The sequence below is a fragment of the Leptonychotes weddellii genome, chromosome 16 (assembly GCF_054177405.1).
Source record: "Leptonychotes weddellii isolate Sample4059 chromosome 16, ASM5417740v2, whole genome shotgun sequence".
Lineage (NCBI taxonomy): Eukaryota > Metazoa > Chordata > Mammalia > Carnivora > Phocidae > Leptonychotes > Leptonychotes weddellii.
This window is the reverse complement of record NC_138384.1, coordinates 45149448-45170928: the sequence shown is the minus strand read 5'-3', so window position 1 is coordinate 45170928 and position 21481 is coordinate 45149448. Positions and strand designations below refer to the sequence as shown.

The 21481-nt window shown below is 53.9% G+C and overlaps 1 protein-coding gene across 1 annotated transcript; it reads left to right on the top strand.

Annotated features, from left to right (window-relative positions):
• Positions 1-128: 128 nt before the first annotated feature.
• TMEM143 (transmembrane protein 143) lies at positions 129-20720 on the top strand. Its single transcript, XM_006745373.3, has 8 exons — positions 129-335; positions 688-928; positions 2529-2633; positions 10947-11141; positions 11985-12115; positions 13305-13584; positions 18761-18950; positions 19611-20720. The coding sequence occupies exons 1-8, from the start codon at positions 313-315 to the stop codon at positions 19823-19825; spliced, it is 1380 nt and encodes a 459-aa protein (XP_006745436.1). The 5' UTR covers positions 129-312; the 3' UTR covers positions 19826-20720.
• The last annotated feature ends 761 nt before the right edge of the window (positions 20721-21481 follow it).

The window sequence follows — 21481 nt, the reverse complement described above, 5'->3', positions numbered from 1 at the left end:
ACGTTGGGCCGCCCGCCGTTGGCTGGCCGCGCGCGGGAGCCCTGCCCCGCCCCAGTCCTCCCCGGAGTCTCGCGCCCGCTCCGCCCCTTCCCTTTGAAGCGCGCAGACAAGGAGACACTTCCGCAGCGCATGCGCTGCACTCAAGGCGAGAGAGAAGAAAGGCTGGCAGATTGCGCACGCGCAATTGAGACAGGGCGGTAGGGAAAGATGGACAGCTTTCGATGACCCAGGCTTTGCGCATGCGTTTTACTGCAGTCTGAAGCCGAACCTTGGGAACCCAGGACGCCTTCTTACACATGCGCAGGAGGCTCAATGACAGTCGAGCGTTGGCTAAGGTGAGGGAGAAGGCGGGGGATTGCATGGCCGGGGGAGGGCCGCCCTGCACCCCCTATGTAGCCTTTCCGAGCATCTCCTATGCTCCTAAGATCCACCTGCTGCCTAGACCCCGCAGAAACCCGTTATGCCACTACAGGGTCTTTGGGCCCGAAAAACGCCCCGGGACTCAAGACTTCTGACCCTTGCCTGGGGTGCGGGCCACATGAGCAGTGTGGGAGGGCACAGGCAAGACGCGCTGCAAGACGGGCAGATGGACTCTGCGCCCTGCCTGGGGTAGGGACGGCCCCTGGAGGTGGAGAGGCTGCGTTTCCTCTAGTTGACCTTTGACCCCTGTCCATTTCCCTCGTTCAGGCTCCAGGGAAAGGGTCTGGCCATGCTGCATGTGACCCGGGGGGTCTGGGGATCCAGGGTCCGAGTATGGTCCCTGTTGCCCACGCTCCTCGGGCCCCCCCGGGCCCTGTCGTCGCTGGCGGCCAAGATGGGGGAGTACCGCAAGATGTGGAACCCCACGGAGCCCCGCGACTGGGCCCAGCAGTACCGCGAGCGGTTCATCCCGTTCTCCAAGGAGCAGCTGCTCCGCCTCCTGACACAGGTACTGCCCGTCCCGGGTCTGAGAGCCTGGGGACTGCGACTCCCGGCAGGCATCGCGGCGGCCCAACCCTACGTGCCATAGAGGGATGTCCTGGCGCCTCCTGGGAGTTGTAGTTCCCGTCCCCTTTCTACTCCCAGGTGGGCGTGGCGTTGGAATGCAGGGACAGACCTGTGAGATGCTGATGTAGCAGCAATTCCGGACTCCAGCTTGTGCTGGGGGCTTGAACAAGCCCTCTCTGGAGCATGGTTTTTCCCTCTGCAAAATGGGTATAATAATCATCCTCATCATTACTATTACTACTACCTAATAATACTTATTATACTAGCGACGCTGTAATCATAGTCATTATCACAGTGTTTGAGCTCTTTACTGTATGGCACAGTGCCGGGTATTTTCCACGTCTTGTTGAATCATCAGAACAACCCAGTAAGAGAGAGACTACCATGGTCCCTCTTTTACAAATGAGGTGACTGAGGGCGCCTGGGTGGCTCAGTCGTTAAGCGTCTGCCTTCGGCTCGGGTCATGATCCCAGGGTCCTGGGATCGAGTCCCACATCGGGCTCCCTGCTCAGCAGGAAGCCTGCTTCTCTCTCTCCCATTCCCCCTGCTTGTGTTCCCTCTCTCGCTGTGTCTCTCTCTGTCAAATAAATAAATAAAAATCTTTAAAAAAAACAAAAACAAAAACAAATGAGGTGACTGAAACAGGAGAGGAGAGAAAGTGACTTAGTCAAGGCTATGTCGTTGTGGCCCAGGTTAGAACCAAAGTGGTCTGACTCCAGAGCAGGGCAGGGACTGTGGTCTCTCCTGAGGCATTAGGCACCTCCTCCACTGAGAGTCCAGCTCCAGAGCTAAGCTCTTACCCCACTCTCATCATCCTACTTGTCATTATTGAGGATTATCATTCATTCATTTAAAAATTATTTATTGAACACCTCTGTATGTACTAAGGCTTATGCTAGACTTTATCCACAAGCACACACGTAGATATCAACACACACAAATACACGTGTATGTATGTGGACACAGAATTGCTTCACATTCTTACCATCCATCGCTCTCTGAGAAAGAGGGTGTGATCCTCTGTTGCTGATAAGGGAACAGGCTCAGAGAGGTGAAGACATTCATCTAGGGCACTGAGGTAGGAAGCATAAAGAAGCTGTTAAATATGTGTGTTCTGGAGTCAGACAGGCCTGGATCGGAGTCTCAGCTTCTTTTTATACAAACATTGTGGCCCTCAGCAAGTGACTTCCCCTGAGCCTCAGTTTCCCCTTCTGAAAAACGGGGGTTATAATTCCAACTATCTCCGTACAGCCTCTGGAGGATGATAGCCCAGTGAGCAGCAGCTGGTACACAATAAGCATTGTGTGAATGTCAGCGAGTGAGTGTCAAAGCGGGAACTTGACCTTCTAGCTCTTTCCACTGTCTGTTTTCCGCTACACTGGGCTGGCTCAGTTTCTTGGTCAGTAAGATTGGCTGCCCCCCGCCCCAAGCAAAAGAAAATCTTAAAAAGCCCAGATTGTATGGACTGCCAGAGAAAGAAATCCTCCCTGTGAGGAAGGGGAAAGAAACCTAAAGAGAAGTTTTGCTTCCTGAGGTAACAGGAATTCCACTCCAGTCCTGCAGAGAAGGCAGCTTTGGAGGAGTTTGCGGCCCACGTGGACTTCTGCACCTTGTTCCACTACCACCACATCCTGGCCCGGCTACAGGTGAGGACCTGGCGCCTTCCTTGGTGTGCCTGTTTGCTTATCCATTCATTCAGTAAAAATCCTCTGAGCCCCTCCTTGGAACCCGGCCCTGCTCTAAGCATGGGGGATGCAGCAGTGAGCAGGACAAATGAAGCCACGTCCTCATGGAGCTGACATTCTGGTTGGGGAGACAATGAATGAATGAATGAATGAATGAATAAAAAATGGGATGACCCAGAACGGTAAGTGCTGTGAAGAACAATGAAGCAGAGTAGCAGGATCGAGAAGGATGACATGAGGGCCTGTTTTAGACAGGGTGATCAAGGAAGGCTTCTCTGAGGAGGTGACAGGTGAGTTAAGACCTGGGTGAAGACAGGGAGAGAGTCTTATAGATATCTGGTGGCAGGCGGGTGGCGGGGGGGGCACATTCTAGGCAGAGGGAAAAGCAAATGCAAAGGCCCTGAGGTACAGAGAGTTGGAAGAACAGGGAAGGGAGCACTATGCCTGGAGGGCAGTGAGCGAGGGAGAGCGGGCAGGAGATGAAGGCAGAGAGGGGTTGGGGGTAAACTGTTGCCTGGCCCTGTGGGCAGTGGTAAGGACTTTGCTTTGACTTTAGGTGAACTGGGAGCCAAGGGAGGGCTCTGAGCAGAGGAGGGACATGTGCTGATTTAGGTGTTAACAGGCTCCTTCTGGAACAGACTGTCAGAGGCAGGGAGATCTATTCAGAGTCAATTATGTTTGTCCAGGTGAGGGATAATGGCAGCCCCAGCAAGGGTAATAGTGGTGGAAGTGGGGAAAAGTGGTCAGACGCTGGTAATGGTTGGAAAGCATCAGCATTTGGCTGTATGAGGCGGGCGGGCAGTGAGGGAAAAGAAGTCAGGGGGTGCCTCCAGCAGTTTGGGCCTGCTCCTCCGGAAGAATGGAGCTGCCATTTACCGAGATGCAGAAGACAGGGCGGGGGCGGGAGGCAGATCTCTGGGGAAGACTCAAGCTCCATTTTGCACTTAGGAATCTGAGATGCCTATTAGACAGGCAGGTGGAGAGATGGACCCGAATGTGGGCTCCGGAGGTCACGGAGGGGTCTGGGCTGAGAAACATCCCCTGGGAGCATTTAGATGGTACTAGACGAGAACATCAGGGGGATTAGCTGAGCCCTGGGACGTGCCAGCCTTGAGATCAGGAAGGGGAACTGGAATGGGTGAGGGGGACAGCCAAGGAGCAGCCAGAGAGAGAAGTAGAACCCCAGGGAAGGGTGATGTTGGCAAGCCACATTCTCCGCGTCCTCCCCCTTCCCCTCCCAGGATCCTGGCTGTGTCAGGGTGGGTCCCTGAGACAGAGCTTGGCCTCAGTGATTTTCTCTACGTGACTCACAGAGCTCAGAAAAGCTGTTATGCTTACAGTAATAGTTTATTACAACAAAAGGATAGTGAACAAAATCAGCTAAGGAAAAAGGCCATGGGACGGGGTCCAGGAGAGGCCAGGCCATCTTCCTGTTGGCTCTCTCAGAGGAGTCTTGAAAGATGACAGGTAGTTCTCCTGCCAATAAGGCATGACAACATGTGTGGAGTATTGCCCACCAGGGAAATTCACCTGAGCCCTGGTGTCCAGGATTTTTTTTTTTTAAGATTTTATTTATTTATTTATTAGAGAGCGAGAGAGAGAGAGAGAGAAACAGCATAAGAGGGGAGAAGGTCAGAGGGAGAAGCAGGCTCCCCGCTGAGCCCGGAGCCCGATGCAGGACTCGATCCCAGGACTCCGGGATCATGACCTGAGCCGAAGGCAGTCGCTTAACCAACTGAGCCACCCAGGCGCCCAAGATTTTATTTTTAAGTAATCTCTGCACCCAACGTGAGGCTCGAACTCACAACCCCGAGGTCGAGAATCACATGCTCCACCGACTGAGCCAGCCAGGTGCCCCAACTGGTGTCCAGGATGGTTATTGAGACTCAGCCAGCACTTGGGTGGCTGACCTTAGCTACTCAGTCACCAGGCCCTCCAGGGGTCAGACTGCTACTTCGTGGCCCAAGGGCCCACCATACATCACATCGTTAGCATAGACTAGCTGCTGTGACCCCAGGTGACAGGGAAACCCAGACACTCTTAGCAGGCAGAACATTTCCAAGGGCTTAGAAGTTATCCCAGGAGCCAAGGCAAGGGCTGGTCCTTTGGAATGTGCAGGGTTTGGACAACCCAGGCCTGCTGAGTTGACCCTTTACTGTACATTGCCACTGCCCTCCGGCATGTACCCTCTTTGAATAGCAGCGACAACAGCCACTTGCCACTGAGCGGGCACTCTGGGTCAGGTTCATTGACTCCTTTACTGTGGCATCGAGGGGGCGGCTGCCCTTAGCCCAGTTTGCAGAGGGAGACGCTGAGGCTCTGGGAGGGCCCGGCCGAGCCAGGATTTGCAGCCAGGTCCGACTGCCTCCGAGCCCGAGCCTGGGGTACACGAGAGGCAGGGTTTTTAAGAAAAGTTATTTAGGGGGTGCCTGGGTGGCTCAGTCATTAAGCGTCTGCCTTTGGCTCAGGTCATGATCCCAGGGTCCTGGGATCAAGCCCTGCATCGGGCTCCCTGCACCGTGGGAAGCCTGCTTCTCCCTCTCCCACTCCCCCTGCTTGTGTTCCCTCTTGCTGTGTCTCTCTCTGTCAAATAAATAAAATCTTTAAAAAAAAAAAAAAAGAAAAGTTATTTAGAAAATCATTTTATTTTATAAACATTTAAAAATATAGAAACACAGAAAACATATACAGTGAAGACACATATTCCCACCGAGGCAGGAGATTTTAAACTGAGACACTAGGAGGGGAAAGGAAGGGTGGAAGCAGAGGGAGGTGAGACACCAGGGGGGACGCTTTGCTGACGACCTAGGTCCCTTGAGGAAGCCGCCTGGAGCAGGTGAAGAGCTGACTGCGTTGTTTACTAGCTGCGCCAGTGACCTTGACAGGTGACCTCTCTCTGCACCTCCTTTCCCTTATTCATCATTGAATTCATTCAGTGGGTATGTATGTACATATTTTAAAGGTTTATTTATTTATTTATTTGAGAGCGAGAAAGCGAGCGGGGGGAGGGGCAGAGGGAGAGAGAATCCCAAGCAGGCTCTGTGCTCAGCACAGAGCCCGACATGGGGCTCGATCCCACTACCCCCGAGATCATGACCCAAGAGGAAACCAAGAGTCTGACGCGCAACCGACTGAGCCACCCAGGCGCCCCTCAGTAGGTATTTATTGAGCACCTACTGTGTCCTCCAGTGGTTCCAGGTCCTGGGACATAGTGGTGAGGCTGACAGATGTGTGTCTCTGCCTCGTGGGATCACGTTCTAGTGGGGGAGACAGACTTTCAAGAAGGTAAAGAAGCAGGGGCGCCTGGCTGGCTCAGCCAGTAGAGCATGCAACTTTTGATCTCAGGGTCATGAGTTCAAGCTCCACATTGGGGAGAGAGTTTACTTAAAAAAAAAAAAAAAAGAAGGTAAAGAAGTAAAATGTGTGAAGAGATGCTAAGTACTGAGGGTAATGTTGCCAGAGAAGGAACAGGACACCCAGTTGATTCATTTCCGACTCCTGCCGTAACAAATTACCATAACCTGGGGGGCTTACAACAACAGAAGTTTGTTCCTGCAGAGTTCAGGAGGCCTGAAGTCCAAAATCAAAGTGTGGGTAGGGTTGGTTTTTCCCGGAGGCTCTGTGGGGGGACCATCCCATGCCCCTCCCCTAGCCGATGGTGGCTGCTCTCCTTGGCCTTCCTTGGCTTATAGACACAATAGTCCAATCTCTGTCTCCCGTCTTCAGGTCACCTTCTTCTCTGTGACTCTGCATGTCCTTTTCTGTCTCTTAGAAAGGACACTCTCATTGGATTTAGGGCCCACCCTAATCCAGGATGATCTCATCCTGGGATTCTTACCTAATTAGACCTGCAAAGACCCTATTTCCAAAGGAGGTCATATTCTGAGGTTCCGAGGAAACACGAATTTTTAGAGGATACTGTGCAACCCTCTACACCCAGTTAAATTTGAATTTCAGATAAGCTATGAATAACTTTTTTTTGTAGTATAATTATGTCCTATGTGATACGGTCCTCAAATATTGCATGGGACGTACTTAAACCAAAAAATTGTTAGTTGTTGATCCAGAAATCAAATCTAACTTGGTGTACTGCATTTAATTTTTTTTTTTTTTTTTTGGCTAAATCTGGTAACGCTAATTAAGAAGAATAAGAAAGCAGGAATGTTTTGCAATTTTTAGGTAGAATAGTCAGGGAAGGCCTCACCGAGGGGGTGACATTTGAGCCGAGACCAGAAGGAGGCAAGAGTGAGCCATGAGGAGATCTTCAGGAACAGTAAGTGCAAAGGCCCTGTGGCAGGAGTGTGCATGGTGTGTAGGAGGAACAGCAAAGAGGCTGAGTGAGCAATGGGAAGAGGGCTAGAAATGAGGGCAGAGATGGGGCTGGGACCCAGATCCTGCAGAACCTCATGGGGACCCAGTGAGGACTTTGCTTTGACTCTGAGTGAGGTGGAAACCACCAGAGGGCTCTGAGCAGAGGGATGGGAGCTGACTTCAATGACAACAGGTGCCCTGGCGGCTGCCTGGGGAACAGACTGGGTTGGGGCTGGAGGATGGGAGCAGAGAGACCAGTGCCCAGGCCCTGCAACAGTCCAGGGGGGTGAGGGTAGCTCAGACCTGGGGTAAGAGGGGGGTGGACGGGGGTGGTGGTGAGAAGTGGGCAGATTCTGGATCTATTTTGAATGTGGGGCCATCAGAATTTGCCCATGGGTTCAATGTGTGAGAAATAGAGGAGCTGGATGGACTTGGCCTCTTCTGAGCCGGGTAAGGTGGCAGGAGAAGCAGGGGAGGAGTCTGGGGAGGAGTCTCAGAGCCCACGTTTGGGAGGTAGTGGGTTTGAGAGGATGCCTGTCAGATGCCCGCCTGGAGGTGTCAAGAGGCCCGTTGGACATCTGTAGGCAGGCATTGAGTGGGCTCTTGGCGTGTAAGTCTGGAGCTCAGGAACATCAGCAGCAAATTCAAGCATGTACCTTGCCCTCAGGGAGCTGAGCTTGGGTGGTGGGGACAGCTGTGAGTCAGACACTCTCCCCTGATGAGCAGATAAGTTCAGACAGTGAACTAACTGGGCACAGTTCGTACCAGCAGATAACAAAGGTGACCTTGGTTTCTGCACCGAAGTCCGTGTGCAAACTGGTAAAACGTGCCCCTTTCCCTTGCCTGGTGCTGCGTAACATGGTAGCTGCTGTCCACATGTGGCTGTTTAAATTTGAGAGCACTGAAATTAAATAAAATTTAGAAATTCCGCTCTTCCATCGTATTCACCCCATTTCAAGTGCTCAGTAGCCAGCCACCTGTGACCAGTGGTAAGCAATTGGATGGTGCAGATCTAGATGTTTCTATCATTGTAGGCAGTTCTGTTGGATGGTGCTGCTCTACATTCTTTATTTCCATCTGAAAGGGTAACAGGATAAATGTATACGTCTACAGCATCTAAAATGGTATTTATTAGATCTGGCACGTTTGTGCAGTATACAATCTGCCTAACCTCACAAGGCGGCTCTGTTCAGCCTAAGGAGCAGAGGAAGACTTTTTGAGAGCGATAAGGGAGCTGGAATATTGTAGAAGAATAGGACTTCAGTAGGGGACAGGGAGGGGGCAAGGAGACTCTCTTAACAGCATGTGCAGTGTCCCTGTGCCTGGAGGAACGTAAATCAGTGTGGCTGGTCTACAGAGCCACCAAGGGGGATTGTGGTGTTAGGTCCTCGGAGGCCTTGTAGGACGCAGAATGATCCTATTTCCTGAGGGCAGTAGGAGCCTTGGAATGATTTTAGCAGGAGATCGACATGGTTAGATGTGTAATTCCTGATATACCACTTCCTGGCTGTGTGACCTTAGGCCGTTACTTAACCTCTCTGTGCCTTAGTTCCCACCTCTGTAAATGAGGATAACAATAGTACCATTGTCACCTTGTGAGAACAACCTGCTTCAAACAGTCCCTGCTGCGTAGTAAGCGCCATATAAATGTGCACTATCATTTATTACTGTTGTTGTTATGGTTTGATAGAATCTTGGCTGCTGTGTAGAAAGCAGATTGTTGGGGGTGGGGCGAGGGGATTTGGGGAGACCATTGCAAAGGCTGTTGGACTCATCCAGGCAGGAGGAGGAGATGGGGGTGTGGACGGGGGCAAAGTGACGATCCGTTTGGGGATAGAATCAGCAGGGTTCATTGTGTGGGGGAAGGGAGCAGCAGGGGTCACCTGTGACATCCAGGGGTCACCTGTGACATCCAGGTTTCTGGCCTGGAGCCCTGGGTGGAGGTGGATGGGAGGTGCCCAGAAGAGAATTTGGCTCGCAGCAGATGCCTGATGAATGCAGATTTCTCTCTCCTCTGGCTCTGAGCTTCCCTCCCCCTCAAACTGCGGCTCAGTCCTGGCAGTGGAATTTCTCAAGGTCACTCTGTGAGTCCGAGAACTTGGCCTGTGGGACCTGAAGGGCTTCTGGCACAGGCCCCAGTGTTGGGCTGGAGTCCTGTCCTTGGGCAGCACACCCCTAGCCCTGGGAGTTGGTTCAGAAGGGGATCTGCTGAGGCTCGGCTGTCCTGGCTGTCCTGTCTCCCTGCTCCATGGTGTCCACGGCCCTGGGCCTTCCCACCTCCAAACTTCTGCCAAGGGCGTTCTTCCCACTTGGAGTACCTCTTTCCTTCCACTAAATCAAAATTGCACCTGGCCTAGACAAGTTGTTCCTTAGGGCCTCCTGTCCTGAGAGACACGGAGGGTCGGGCTTGTTCATGGCGTGTCTTCTGAACTAGTGATCCCCCCATGAGGCTCGCTGTATAGTCTGGGACAAGTCACATGTCATCCCGAAACCAGCAAAGAGGCTAGGCACCCAGAAACTCCCTCCCTCATTCATTCACTGAGTCAACATTTTTTTTTGTGTGTGGGCAAGGGGGCGGGGGAGTGGTGGGTGCCTAAGATGAGCCAGGCAGAGCAGAGGCCAGTTTGTGGGGACCTTGGAGGTGGTGGACCACTTCTGGTATTTATGCCAATTGCAGCGGGGAGCCACCCCGGGGGTGGGGGGAGGGGGCAGAGGGTGCGGGATCTGTTTCTAGTCTAAATAAGCTCTTTGCGGCAGTTTCGTGGAGAGCGGTTTGGAAGTGGCAAGAGAAGAAGCAAGGAGAACAGAAGCCCAATGCAGTTGTTGAGGTCGGAGGAGAAGGTGGCCATGGAGACGGGGGTGGGGCGGGGATGGATTCAAGGGCGACTCAAAGGTCTAGCCAGTGAACTTGCTAAATGATTGGAGAGGGGGTGCGAAGAGAAGGAAGCGATCAAGGATGCCTCGGAGATTTCTGATCAGAGCATCTGATGAATCAGGTGGTGCTGTTTCCTTTAGGGAGAAGGCTGGCTGAGGGGGAAGGAAGAAGAAATGAGGCATTCTCCTCGGGCTGTGTTAGATGTGAGATCCTGTTTCCAATGGGAGGTGTCGAAGAGATCATTGAATATGAGAGGTTGTGGGGGGAAGAGGTCTGGGAGGAGAAACCCAAAATTTACCGGAAGATGGGGGCGGGAGGATGTGACCTGTGGTTTGACTTGCTGCATTTGAGGTGACCGACATCCCAAGAGAAATGTCAACTGGAGAGTTTGCGTTAGTCAGTATAAAGCCTTAGCTGCTGTAACAAGCAGACCCAACGACCCGATGGTTTAAAGGAAGTGGAAGATTGTTTCTCTCCCACTTAACGGTGCAGTGGTAAGTGGGCCAGAGTTCCGCCTGAGGTTATTCTAGGACCCAGGGTCTTTTCATCGTGTTGCTGTGGCATTCCTTAGAACACTGTCTCCATCTCTGTGTGGTCAAAACTAAGCCGGGGGCAAAACAGTGTTTTCAGCTGGCAGAGGAAGGAAAAGAGTGGAGATGCAGGGGAGCAAGAAGCAAGGGGGAAATTGGACCTTCTGCAGACTTTCTGCTCACGTTCTATAGATGAAATGTGTCTTCTGGCCACACCTAGCCTCCAGAGAGGCTGGGAAACGTATTATCTCTGTGCATCCCCGCGTCCACCTTCCCCTCCGTTACTGGGGACAGATACTATGCCTCGGAACTGGGTATCAGATCTGGAACCTGGAGGACGGGTCTGGGCTAGAGATGTGAAGTTGCCCAGAGATACACAGAGATTCACAGAGCGGTGTTGTTTAAAGGCATGGGAAAAACGAGGCTACTTAAGGTGAGAGAGAAGGGGAGAGGGCCCAACACAAGCCCTGGGGCACCCCGTCACCTAAAGGGTGGGCCGGTGACAATCCCTCATGCTGTGCCCTAGACCATTTTTCTTCTCTCTGACTCTCTTCTCAGGCCTTGTATGACCCCATCAACCCCGACAGGGAGACCCTCGACCAGCCTTCGCTTACGGACCCCCAGCGTCTGTCCAATGAGCAGGAGGTGCTTCGGGCTCTGGAGCCCCTGCTGGCCCAGGCCAACTTCTCCCCGCTCTCAGAGGACACTCTGGCCTACGCTCTGGTTGTCCATCACCCTCAGGATGAGGTCCAGGTGCCTGTCTTCCAGGGGAGAACCGAAACTCCCAGGAGGCTTTGAGGCAGGGATGGAGCCTTTGGGAGGCAGAGGCTGCTGGGAGTTGTCCTGAACACCGGGCATGAGCCCACGTTAGTGTTTTTGGTGAATTAGAATGAGGCACCTCTTTCCCAGTCCCTGCACTGCCATCTGTTGGAAAAGTATCATAATATATGGATCTTCCTAGGACTAGAGTCTTTATCGCCATTTGCCAGAAAACTGTAATAATAAATAACACAAAACGCTCATTCTTAAAGTCAATAAAATTAAAATACTAAAATCTTTCAAAGTCCCCCATCTTATAGTGATTTTTAAGATATAGTTTTTTTCCGAAGTCATATTTTATTGTCTGAAATTGGGATATGACTTATAAGTGGTGGTGTGGCATAGTTTTAACTGACAATATAATTCTTTTTTAGTTGCTTCATAAAATAATGGAATATCCAATTGACAATCCTATTATGATATATAAATGTATCAAAGTAACATGTTGTGTACCTTAAGCTTACAGTGTGCTACATGTCATATTTATTCAATTAAAAAATAATAGAGTATCTTAAAATCAGTGACATCGTAGATTCTCGGAAATGTGGTAATAAAAATGACTATGAGGTAAATGGTGCCATCTTAGATAGTATGCCCTTGTGCAGTATACAACATGAGCAGCTGTACATGGCCATCCTGTCTAGACCCATCCTGGGTGATGATAAGCCTGGGAGAGGGGTGGAAATCACTGAGGGGAGGGACATCTAATTCTAGTAGCCTATGTTCTCACCCTAGCCCATGCTCAGCTGCCTCTGCTTCCTTTGTTCCCCTTGTCAGGTGACAATAAATTTGGATAAGTATATCTACATGCAGTTCTGGGCCCTGGGCCAGCGAGTCGGGCAGATGCCCCTTAAGTCCAGCGTGGGCTCCAAACGTGGCTTCTTCATCAAGTCGTCCCCCGCAGAGAGGTGAGGCGGCCCTTGTTCCCCAGCTGCAGCGAGAGGGAGCAAGGTTAGAGTCGAGAGGGGACTGACAGGTCAGTGTCTGGATTCGGGTGTCGGGACCTAGGGGGGATGTCAAGAAAGGGGTGGGGAGATCATCCAAATGCTGCCTTCTTCCCAAGAGAAAATAAGAACTACAGTGCCCAGGGGAAAAGGAAGGGTCGGGACACGTCCACATTTTCCAAACGAGGACAGCTGAGGCTCAGAAAGGGAAGGCCACATTCTGAAAAAATGGCACAGCCAGAATTCTGGTGAACATTATATTTTTAACAGAGGCTACTCTAATACAGAGCAGGGTCAGGAGAGCCAGATCTCTTGGGCCTGTAAATTACCCAGTCTTTCTGGAAATCAGTTAATCAAATATGGTCATGAATCCAAAAAATCCGAACCAAAATAAAAAACCCAAAGGCAAAAAAAAAAAACAACCCAAAACCAAAACCAAACAGAACAAAAAGCCCTCATATCCCTATATACCCCTCAGTAAGTCCACTTCCAGGAATCTATTCCAAGGAGATATTTATACTTGCAGACTGTGTGTTTAATTATCTGTCTCTCACGTTGGACTGTAAGCTCCACAAAGGCAGTGACTGACTCATTTTGCTGCCTCTCCAGAGCTTAATAGCGCTCCCTGGCACCTCGCAGACACTCGAAATGAGAAGTAGAATTTGAGTTTGAAAAACAGCTCACGAAAAGATTGGTATTCCGCTCCCATTCAGCAAGTGCCTAAAGCCAGAAGCCACATCTATGCGCCCCATGACAGGGGATTGCGTTATTTAACTGACGCCCTGTTGCTGGACACTGGGCTTCTTTCTTTCCTTTTTTTTTTTTTTTTTAATATTTTTATTTATTTATTGAGAGAGAGAGAGCATGAGAGGGAGGAGGGTCGGAGGGAGAGGCAGACTCCCTGCCGAGCAGGGAGCCCGATGCGGGACTCGATCCCGGGACTCCAGGATCATGACCTGAGCCGAAGGCAGTCGCTTAACCAACTGAGCCACCCAGGCGCCCCAACTGGGCTTCTCCCTGAGTTTCCTCCCGCCCCCGTTAAGTAGCCTTTACAGTGAGTGTGTGACTCCAGAGGTAGAGAGAGAGTGTCCCCAGGGCCGGAGGGGGCTCCCCGGGAACGGTCCTCACCGCCCTGCGCCCCTCTGTCTGGCAGGAGGTACTTTAAGCGGGTGATACTGGCAGCCCGAACCAAGCGGGGACACCTGGTGCTGAAGAGCTTCAAGGACACGCCACTGGAGGGCCTGGAGCAGCTGCTGCCCGAGCTGAAGGTGCGCACGTCCACCACGCAGCGCGCCCTGCTCAATTTCACGCTTTTCGTCTCGGGCATGGTGTTCTTCGTCAACGTGGGCATGGTGGTGCTGTCAGACCTCAAGATGGCCACCTCCCTGCTGTTGCTCCTGTTTGCTATGTTCATGGGCCTCCGGGCCTCCAAGGTGAGTGGACTGCCCCCAGCGTGCTTGGGGGTCCCTGCTTCTGGGTGTTCAGCCGGAAGCTCAGGCCACCCTGTATTTTTGCTTCTTTCATGCATTGTTCCTGCCTTGTGCTGTCCTTCCCTCCTTTACCTTGTCATTCCCACTTTCCCTCCCTCCTCCCCTCCCTTCTCTACCTTATGTCCTCAACGCAACCTTGGGCAGCTTTCTTAATCCCTCGGCGCTTCGGTTTCCTCACCTGGAAAACGGAGACAGGAGTGAGACCTGCCTTGTAGGGGTGTCCTGAGGATCACAGGCAGGATGCCGTGAAAAGCGGTGGGCACAGGGCCTGGTAGACAGTAGGCGCTCCATGCGTGTTCACAGCCCGTCACTGGGTGCCTGTTTTAGAGGCATTTTAGTGATGTGGGCAAGTTGTTTTAGAACCGGACTGCCTGGGTTTGAATCTAGCTCTTCCGTCCCCTCGCTGTGGGACCTTGAACAGGCTGCTTAACCTCTCTGTGCTTATGTTCCCACATCTGGAGAGTGGGGATGACAAGAACCTGATTCATAGGGTTGTTGTGGGGATCGAATGCATGAACAGAGCCTGACATATCGTACAAAACGTACCATATGAGAGTTAGCCATTACTGTTACTATTATTATTACTAAGGAGGCTGTTGTTCTCTGACTCTGGGCTTTCTCTTCCTGATGGGCTGTCATTATCGCCAGAGAAGCTGTTTTATAAATGCGGCCTCCTGAGCTCCAGCCCAAATGGACTGAATTGGAAACTCTGGGACTGGGGCCAAGGAAACTGTATTTTTAACACCCTCCCTTCCTGATTCTGCTACATGTGAACGCACAGCTGCCTCATACAGTTGCGCGGGTTGTTCACCATCCAAGGATTCGAGGCTGAGGGGACGGGTGAGGGCTGGAAGCGAACTTGTGCCATGTGTGCCGAGTGGAGGTTGAGTCAGCCCAGAGGGGCTGCCTTTTACCGATTCGCCCCAGGGCTGACCCTGGCCCCAGGAGTGTGGACTGGTTTGTGACGTCCGTCCGTTGTACTTGATCATTCACTCGCTGGTTCATTGGTTTTCAAGCCGTTTACAGCCATCCCAGCGGGGTCTTAGGAGGACTGGTAATAAATTGCACAGATAATAGCCACGCTGGGCTGGCTGAGAGGGGGTGAAGGGCTGGGGGTGGGGATAGCCACTCCTGCGGAGGACTAGGGGTCAGGCGGGATTTAAGGGAAGCTTTGAAAGGGGGAGGATTGAACCCGGTGGGAAAGGGGCTGAGGGAGCACAGCTTGGGGGCTCTCACAGGGCTGGAGTCCGGGGTACAGGGTGGAGAAGCCAGGCCCCAGAGGGTGGCAGGGGACTTGAATGCCAGAATAGGGGCTTTATCCACAGGGCAGCAGGCAGTTGCCATGGCAGAGTGTCACATACAGGGAGTGCGGCCACCACTGAGGGGGGAGGGGGAAGCTGTGAGACCAGTGGCAGGGAGGCTGGTGAGGGGTGTCCACTGCTCTGGGCGGGGGCACCCAGAGTCCCAGTCCTGGGTGGACCATCCGTCCCACCTGCCTGAGGCCCCAGGGGGCTGTGGAGCCTCTCAGGCTCTCCAGGGGCCAGGTTAAAACCCAGGTCCCTAGTTAATTTAGTGCATCCCCACTAAATGTTTTCCCATGCTCCGGGCTAAGCTCCAATCCTTAAATGTGGGCCCTCTGAGCCTCCCTCCAGCTGCCCCTCCCTGCACACTCTTGTCCTCTCCTGTGTGTCAGTCACTCCCAGATATCCGTCTCTGGTGCAGGCTCCTCTCCCAGAGTCCAAACCCCTGGCCCTGCCTGCTCCCTGGATGTGCCCAAGCCCTTCCCACACTTATGCACCGCATCCCACTGAGCTCAGGATCCTTCTTCCCCAAACCCCCTTCTAAGGACTGGTCTCAGATCAGATACCTGGGAGCTGATTTTGCTGCAGTATGCACATCCCTCTTTCTTCCCCCCAAAAGAGCTCATCCATTTCTGTGGTTTCCACAGGCAGCTGTCTGTCATCTCTTAGATCCGGTGCTTCATGCTCAGCCTGGAGCTGGCCAACTCCGGAACAGCCCCCTGGTGGGCCCGTTGCACTCCCCTCCAGCAGTGGCTCCCCACACCTGCTCCTCGTTGTGGTTCTCCATCTGTAGAGGGCCCTGTCCCCCCAAGTCACTGGCTAGACCCCTGGAGATGGCCCTTGCCCTGCCCCCCAGTCTATCAATCCCCAGACTGTCCTTCCTGCCCCGCTTCTGTGCCATCTCGTTCCCTCTGCACTGGCCCTAGCCCAGGTCTTCCTAGCCTCCCCATTCGGTCTCATCCCAGCCCTCCAGCCCATCCCCAGGGGCCTCAGAGCTGGCCTTGCTCCTTGCTCACAGCCTGGCCGCAGAAACCCTGTTGCCCCAGCCTCCTCCAACGTAGTCTTATGCTTCAGCTCCACCAAAACATACTGCTGTCACCCCTTCCTGCTCCCCACTCTGCTGCTTCCCTTCACTCCTCTCCCCTTTGCAGCTGCTGTTCCCTCTGACCGAGATGTCCTTTCGCCCCTGTTGGGCTGGCCATCCCCGGCTCACCCCTCACTCTCAGCTCAGAGGCTCCAGGAAACCTTCCCAGCCTTCTCGGGCCTGGATGGTGCCCCTGTGGGCTGCCGTCATACCCTGACCCAGCACGGAGCAGGCCTGGGGTGGTTGAGAAGCAAGCATCCCGGGGATGCTTCAGGGCCGGTCCTGCCATGCAGGGAGAGGTGTGGCGCACGCGGACAGACTGTCGCGTGCCTAACGGAGGTCGCAGTGGCCACTGCAGGAGCCTGACGACCCAGTTGCTCATCTGTGGGACACTATGTCCACTCCAAACCTTGAGGACGAGGCAGTGAGTGTTTTCTAAGAACAGACCAGGGGTGACTTGGCTTGTTCTGAGGCCTAGAGGCCTGAGAGAGAGAGAGGGCAGCTCAGGGTAATGTTCAGGGTAAACTGGCTCATCAACACAGCTGCATTCAGAGAGGAGGAGCAGGAGGTGAGCGGGAGAAATCTTCAGGGGCCAAGCCATGCAGGGCCTTGGTGTCAGGCCAGGGAGCATGGACTCTCTGAGGGCACTGGGGAGCCATGGCAGGGCTGTGAGGGAGGGAGGAGCAGGGTCAGCTCTGGGGCTGTGCGGGGACAGACCAGAAGGGGCAGGTGCAGGCGGGAGGAGGCCATGCACGGGGCAGGTTGCAGAGGAGGGGACAGGGCCCAGAGAGGGCAGGAGGACAGGGCTAGGGACCGACAGACTGCTGAGGTGGGAGCGAGGATGCTGCCAGGGGTCTGGCCTGGGACTGGGCAGATGGCGAGGCCACCCCAGATCTGGAGCACAAGAGAGGGGGACCTGGTAGGCTGGGAGGTGGGGTGAGGGGCCGCGGTGAGTGTTAAAGGGAACACCCAGCTGTTGTGTCCTCTCCAGGGAGAGAGGCCTGGCCTCCTCCGCATGCCATCGAGCATGACCAGCCCACTCAATATCTGAGAATTCAGTGGCATAAGCTTGGCAGAAACAGACAGAAAACCCAAGGTGTGTTTCATCCCAGACGGTCCCTAACACACACAGTTCCCACATCTCGCCTCCCACCGACGAGATGGCGATTGGTTCCAATGCAGGGACAGACACTGACCGTGCGGGGCCTGTAGCAAGGGAGAGCACAGTCGCACACAACCGTGTCATCGGTCCTGGGCAGGTCATTTGAGCGATTTCCACGGCTCTGCTGACTTCAGAGGCGTTTCACCTCAGGTCCCGGTGTAAGTTGGGCAGACAGTACGTGCCTTTTTTTTTTTTTTTAAAGATTTTATTTATTTATTTGACAGAGAGACAGCGAGAGAGGGAACACAAGCAGGGGGAGTGGGAGAGGGAGAGGCAGGCTTCCTGCGGAGCAGGGAGCCCGATGCAGGGCTCGATCCCAGGACCCTGGGATCATGACCTGAGCCGAAGGCAGACGCTTAACGACTGAGCCACCCAGGCGCCCCAGTACGTGCCTTTTAAAGACAGCACCCAGCCTGGGGTTCAGTCGAATATTCCGTGGTAGCTAATGTCCAAATGCCTGTTATGGGCCTGGCACAGTGCCAAGTGTCTCATAAACCTCATGTTGATTTCCAGACCTTTTCCTGTCATCTACCTCATTTCACTGATAGTGCCGCCGGAGGACTTAGGTCTTAGCCGAGGGCTCATAGCTGGTAGGGGGCAGAGTTGGGACTGCCCCCAGGCCTGCCGGCTACAGGACCCATCAGGCTTGAACTCATTTTGTGGATGAAGGGAGCAATCGGAGTGGAGGTTTTTAGTGTGAGCCCCCGAGGGCACCGGTGGTCTCTCCTTTCCCTCCTTAGGGACACCAAGGATGGGAAAAGGGGTCCAGCGGAGGAGGGGGCAAAGGGTGGGGAAGGGGGCCGCCCATTAATAGACAGCTGGGCCCCAGACTTGCCCCTCCCTCCATTCTCCTTCCCTCAAAGAGGCTTGAAGTGTTTGTTTTCTGTTAACACTTCTCTTGACAATTTAACCTTTGAAACCTTCTTTTTATTATGGCAAAGTTCAAGCAAATGCGGGAATAGAACAGCATGATGAGCTCCCGCGCCGCCAGCCTCCGTTGTCTATAATTATCCACAGTCAGTCTGGGTTTCAGCTAAAGACCCCCTGCTCTCCCACCGCTGGGTTATTTTGAAGCAAATCCTATACATACCGTCTGGAAATACTTTAGTAGGTATCTAAAAGATAAGGACTTACAAAAAAAAAGATCATCGTCACAGAAAGTTCCAAGGCTAAAAGCTCAAATCGTCCAGAAATCCTTGAACAAATCTATTAATACGTGGCTCAGATAGGCAAACCAGTGAGGCGGTTGCTGAAAGCTGTCGGCGTCGGAGTCGATGGGGCGAGAGCGTGTGTGTGTGTGTGTGTGTGAGCGTGTGTGTGAGCGTGTGTGTGTGCATGAGCGCGCGCGCGCGCGCGCGTGTGTGTGTGTGTGTGTGTTAGAAATACAAATACCCGGGCTCCGGTCCTGGGCACCTGAACCCAGGAAGCCTGGGGAGAGCCCGGGAGCCCGTGGGAAGGACCATCCCAGGGTTGAGTGACTGGGGGCGGAGTGTATATGGGTGGGAGCGTGGCCCCCTGCCCCCGCCCTTCCCCGTCGCCCGGCTGAGCCCGCGGCGCTGTCCCCACCTGCAGATGTTCGGACAGCGGCGCAGCGTGCAGGCTCTGGAGCTGGCGCACATGCTCTACTTTCGCAGCACTTCCAACAACTCGGAGCTGCTCAGCGCCTTGGCCCTGCGCGCGCAGAACGAACATGCCAAGGAAGCTCTGCTGGCGCACAGCTTCCTGGCCCGGCTGCCCCCCGGTGCGCGCGGCCAGCAGGAAGGTAGGACTCGACCCCGCACGCGGTGGTGGGTGGCCCTGCCCTGAGGACCGCCCCCGCCACGCCCCCTGCCCTTTGAGGCTCTGCCCCCATACCATCGCAGCCCAGTGGTGACGTGGCCCCACCTGGAACAGACTCCATCGAGACACCCCCCCCACACCGCAGGCCCAGCACTCCCAGCTCCCACTGGTGAATCTGGCCAATTTCCGGGGTGACCTTGGCCCTCAGCAGATGGGACCCCCACCGCCTCCCCTGAACCCAGCTTCCGATCTTGATGGACCTGGTCCCTCCCTGGGGTGACCTCCCTGTTCTGACCTTATCCTGAGTAAGGGTCTTGGATCATCAGACTCCTGGTGTGGCACGCCCTCCTTTGCTCCCAACTTCCCTAGCGCTCCTTCCAAAAGAGACTCTTGTTCCCTCCCGATGTGTGCCTCAGGTTGTCTCCTTTCCAACAGGAACCTCCCTGACTTGTCCGTATATGAGAGCCACAGAACTGGACCCTCCTAGGCCTTGTCCCACTTACTTGCTAGCCTCAACCGAACGCCTAGGCTTCTCCCAAACCCAGACCCCTCATGTTCCTTGCCCTGTGCCCTCCCTGCTGTCCCTTCCTGGCCCTTCCAGGTCCCAGTCACCTCCTCACAACGCCTACTTCTCTCCCTGCAGAGACCTCCCAGTGGCTCCAATCGGAGGTAGAGCACTGGCTCCTGGCCCAGTCAGGCTGTGACGTGGCCTTCAATGGAACTCGGGCCCTGGCCCACCTGCAAGCCCTGACCCCCAGCATCGGGATGTTCCCACCCCCGGGCATCCCCAAACTGGACCCGTTGCCCACAGTCATTCCCGAGACCCCCCAGCCCGCACCCAGCAGTAACAAGCCCTGAGCGAAACCTCAGCCCAGCCTAGCCTCGCTCAGCCACCTGGGGAGGCACTAAGCCCCGCCTCCTCCACGATAAGCTGTCAATCAAAGCTACTATGCTCCGCCCCTCTCTTAACTTCCACTCACCCACAGGCAATCACTTCCGTTACAGTCTATTCTTAAACAAAGCTAGCAATTGAGACAGCCTACAGTTGCTAGGCAACTCCCTGGACAGCCAATCAAAGCTTTTTGGCTCGGCTTCTAGGCCATACCTTAGTCCCACCCTCACCGTAAACATCCAAACATGGCTTGGCTGGGGAGGAGTGTCAGCCAATCACAGCTGTTCAGTGTTAACAAACCACTAGGCACAGGGGTTAAACTGTGCCCTCCCGAGGCCATAGATCACTGTCTTTTTAGCCCACTCCGGGCAAAATGCCCAACACGTTCACCAAGGCGGAGCCCCCGTCCACAGCCAATGGGAGCCGGTTAACCCAGCTCTCTGGCCAACTGCCGATGACAGCTGCTGGGCACTTATCAACCTTAGGCTGCCAGTTGTCGCCGCACAGAAGCAACCAATCAATTTCTAAAGGAAACCCGATCTTTCTATCAATTGCCGCTGCTCCTCAGGCAGACTACCTGGTCAACCGCTGATCAGCTGGTCCAGGCCAAAGGGGTTGGGAGCCTTATGTCAGGCAGAAAACCGTGGGTCAGGAGCAATCAGAGACCATCCTCACTCCAAGACTCATTTCCACTCAGGCCCCCAACAACCTCAGGTGCCTTCCCTGCCCAGGTCCCTCACCCTTTCTGCAGAAACTACCTCGGTCTGGATCTTTCTTCCACCAGTGGCCTGTGCAATATTTATTGGTTTGTCAATTTCACCCCTATCCCCTCTCCCAAAGGAATAAATCATGTTTAATAAATCTGGATGCGTGGGATAGCTGCAGGGGTTGAAGAGAAGGAAAGCATCAGAATCCTGGAAAGAAGAGACTCGATCTCGGGGCGGGGGGGTGGGGGGGGAAATGCATTTGGGTGGGGCCTAGGCAGAGAAAGCCCTAGTACTAGGGAGAGACTGGGTTCGCAGTTGGTGAAATAGACTGGCTGCGTGTAACAGAAGAGGATCTTAGAGAAGACCTAGCTCCTGAGGAGAGGCCCTGGTTCCCCAAAGACTGGGTCTTACGAACAGAGAAGATAGGACAGCCATGTGCGGTTGTGCAAATTGTTCACTGCACAAACCCACACAGCCAAGGCACGGGCGGATGTAAAATCCAGCCATCTCCCCGCCCCCACATGTGTCCTGGTGGGGCTGGGTAAGCCTGGAGGGGGGGTGGGGATGGCATCTAATTTTTGCTAAGGTGTCATATGGGCTAGGGGCAGAATTGGGTGGAGGAGGGGAAAGAAGAGGGGCTGGGTCCTAATGACGTAGGTGTCTGAGTTCCAAGAGGGAAACAGAAAAGTCTTCCCAGAGGTGGGCGGAGGGGGCGGGGTGGGGGGGGTGGCGGCGGAGACCAACAATCTAGAACAACACACACCCTTCCTGGTTGAGAGAAAGACACCCTTGTACACGGAGAAAGAGGACAGGAAACCCACATGCCTGGTCCTTCCCGACAAGTGCTTAGAGGTCTAGACTCGGGAGGAATCCTGAGACAGGAGGGCTCAGGGCCTCAGGTCTGTGAAAGGGGAA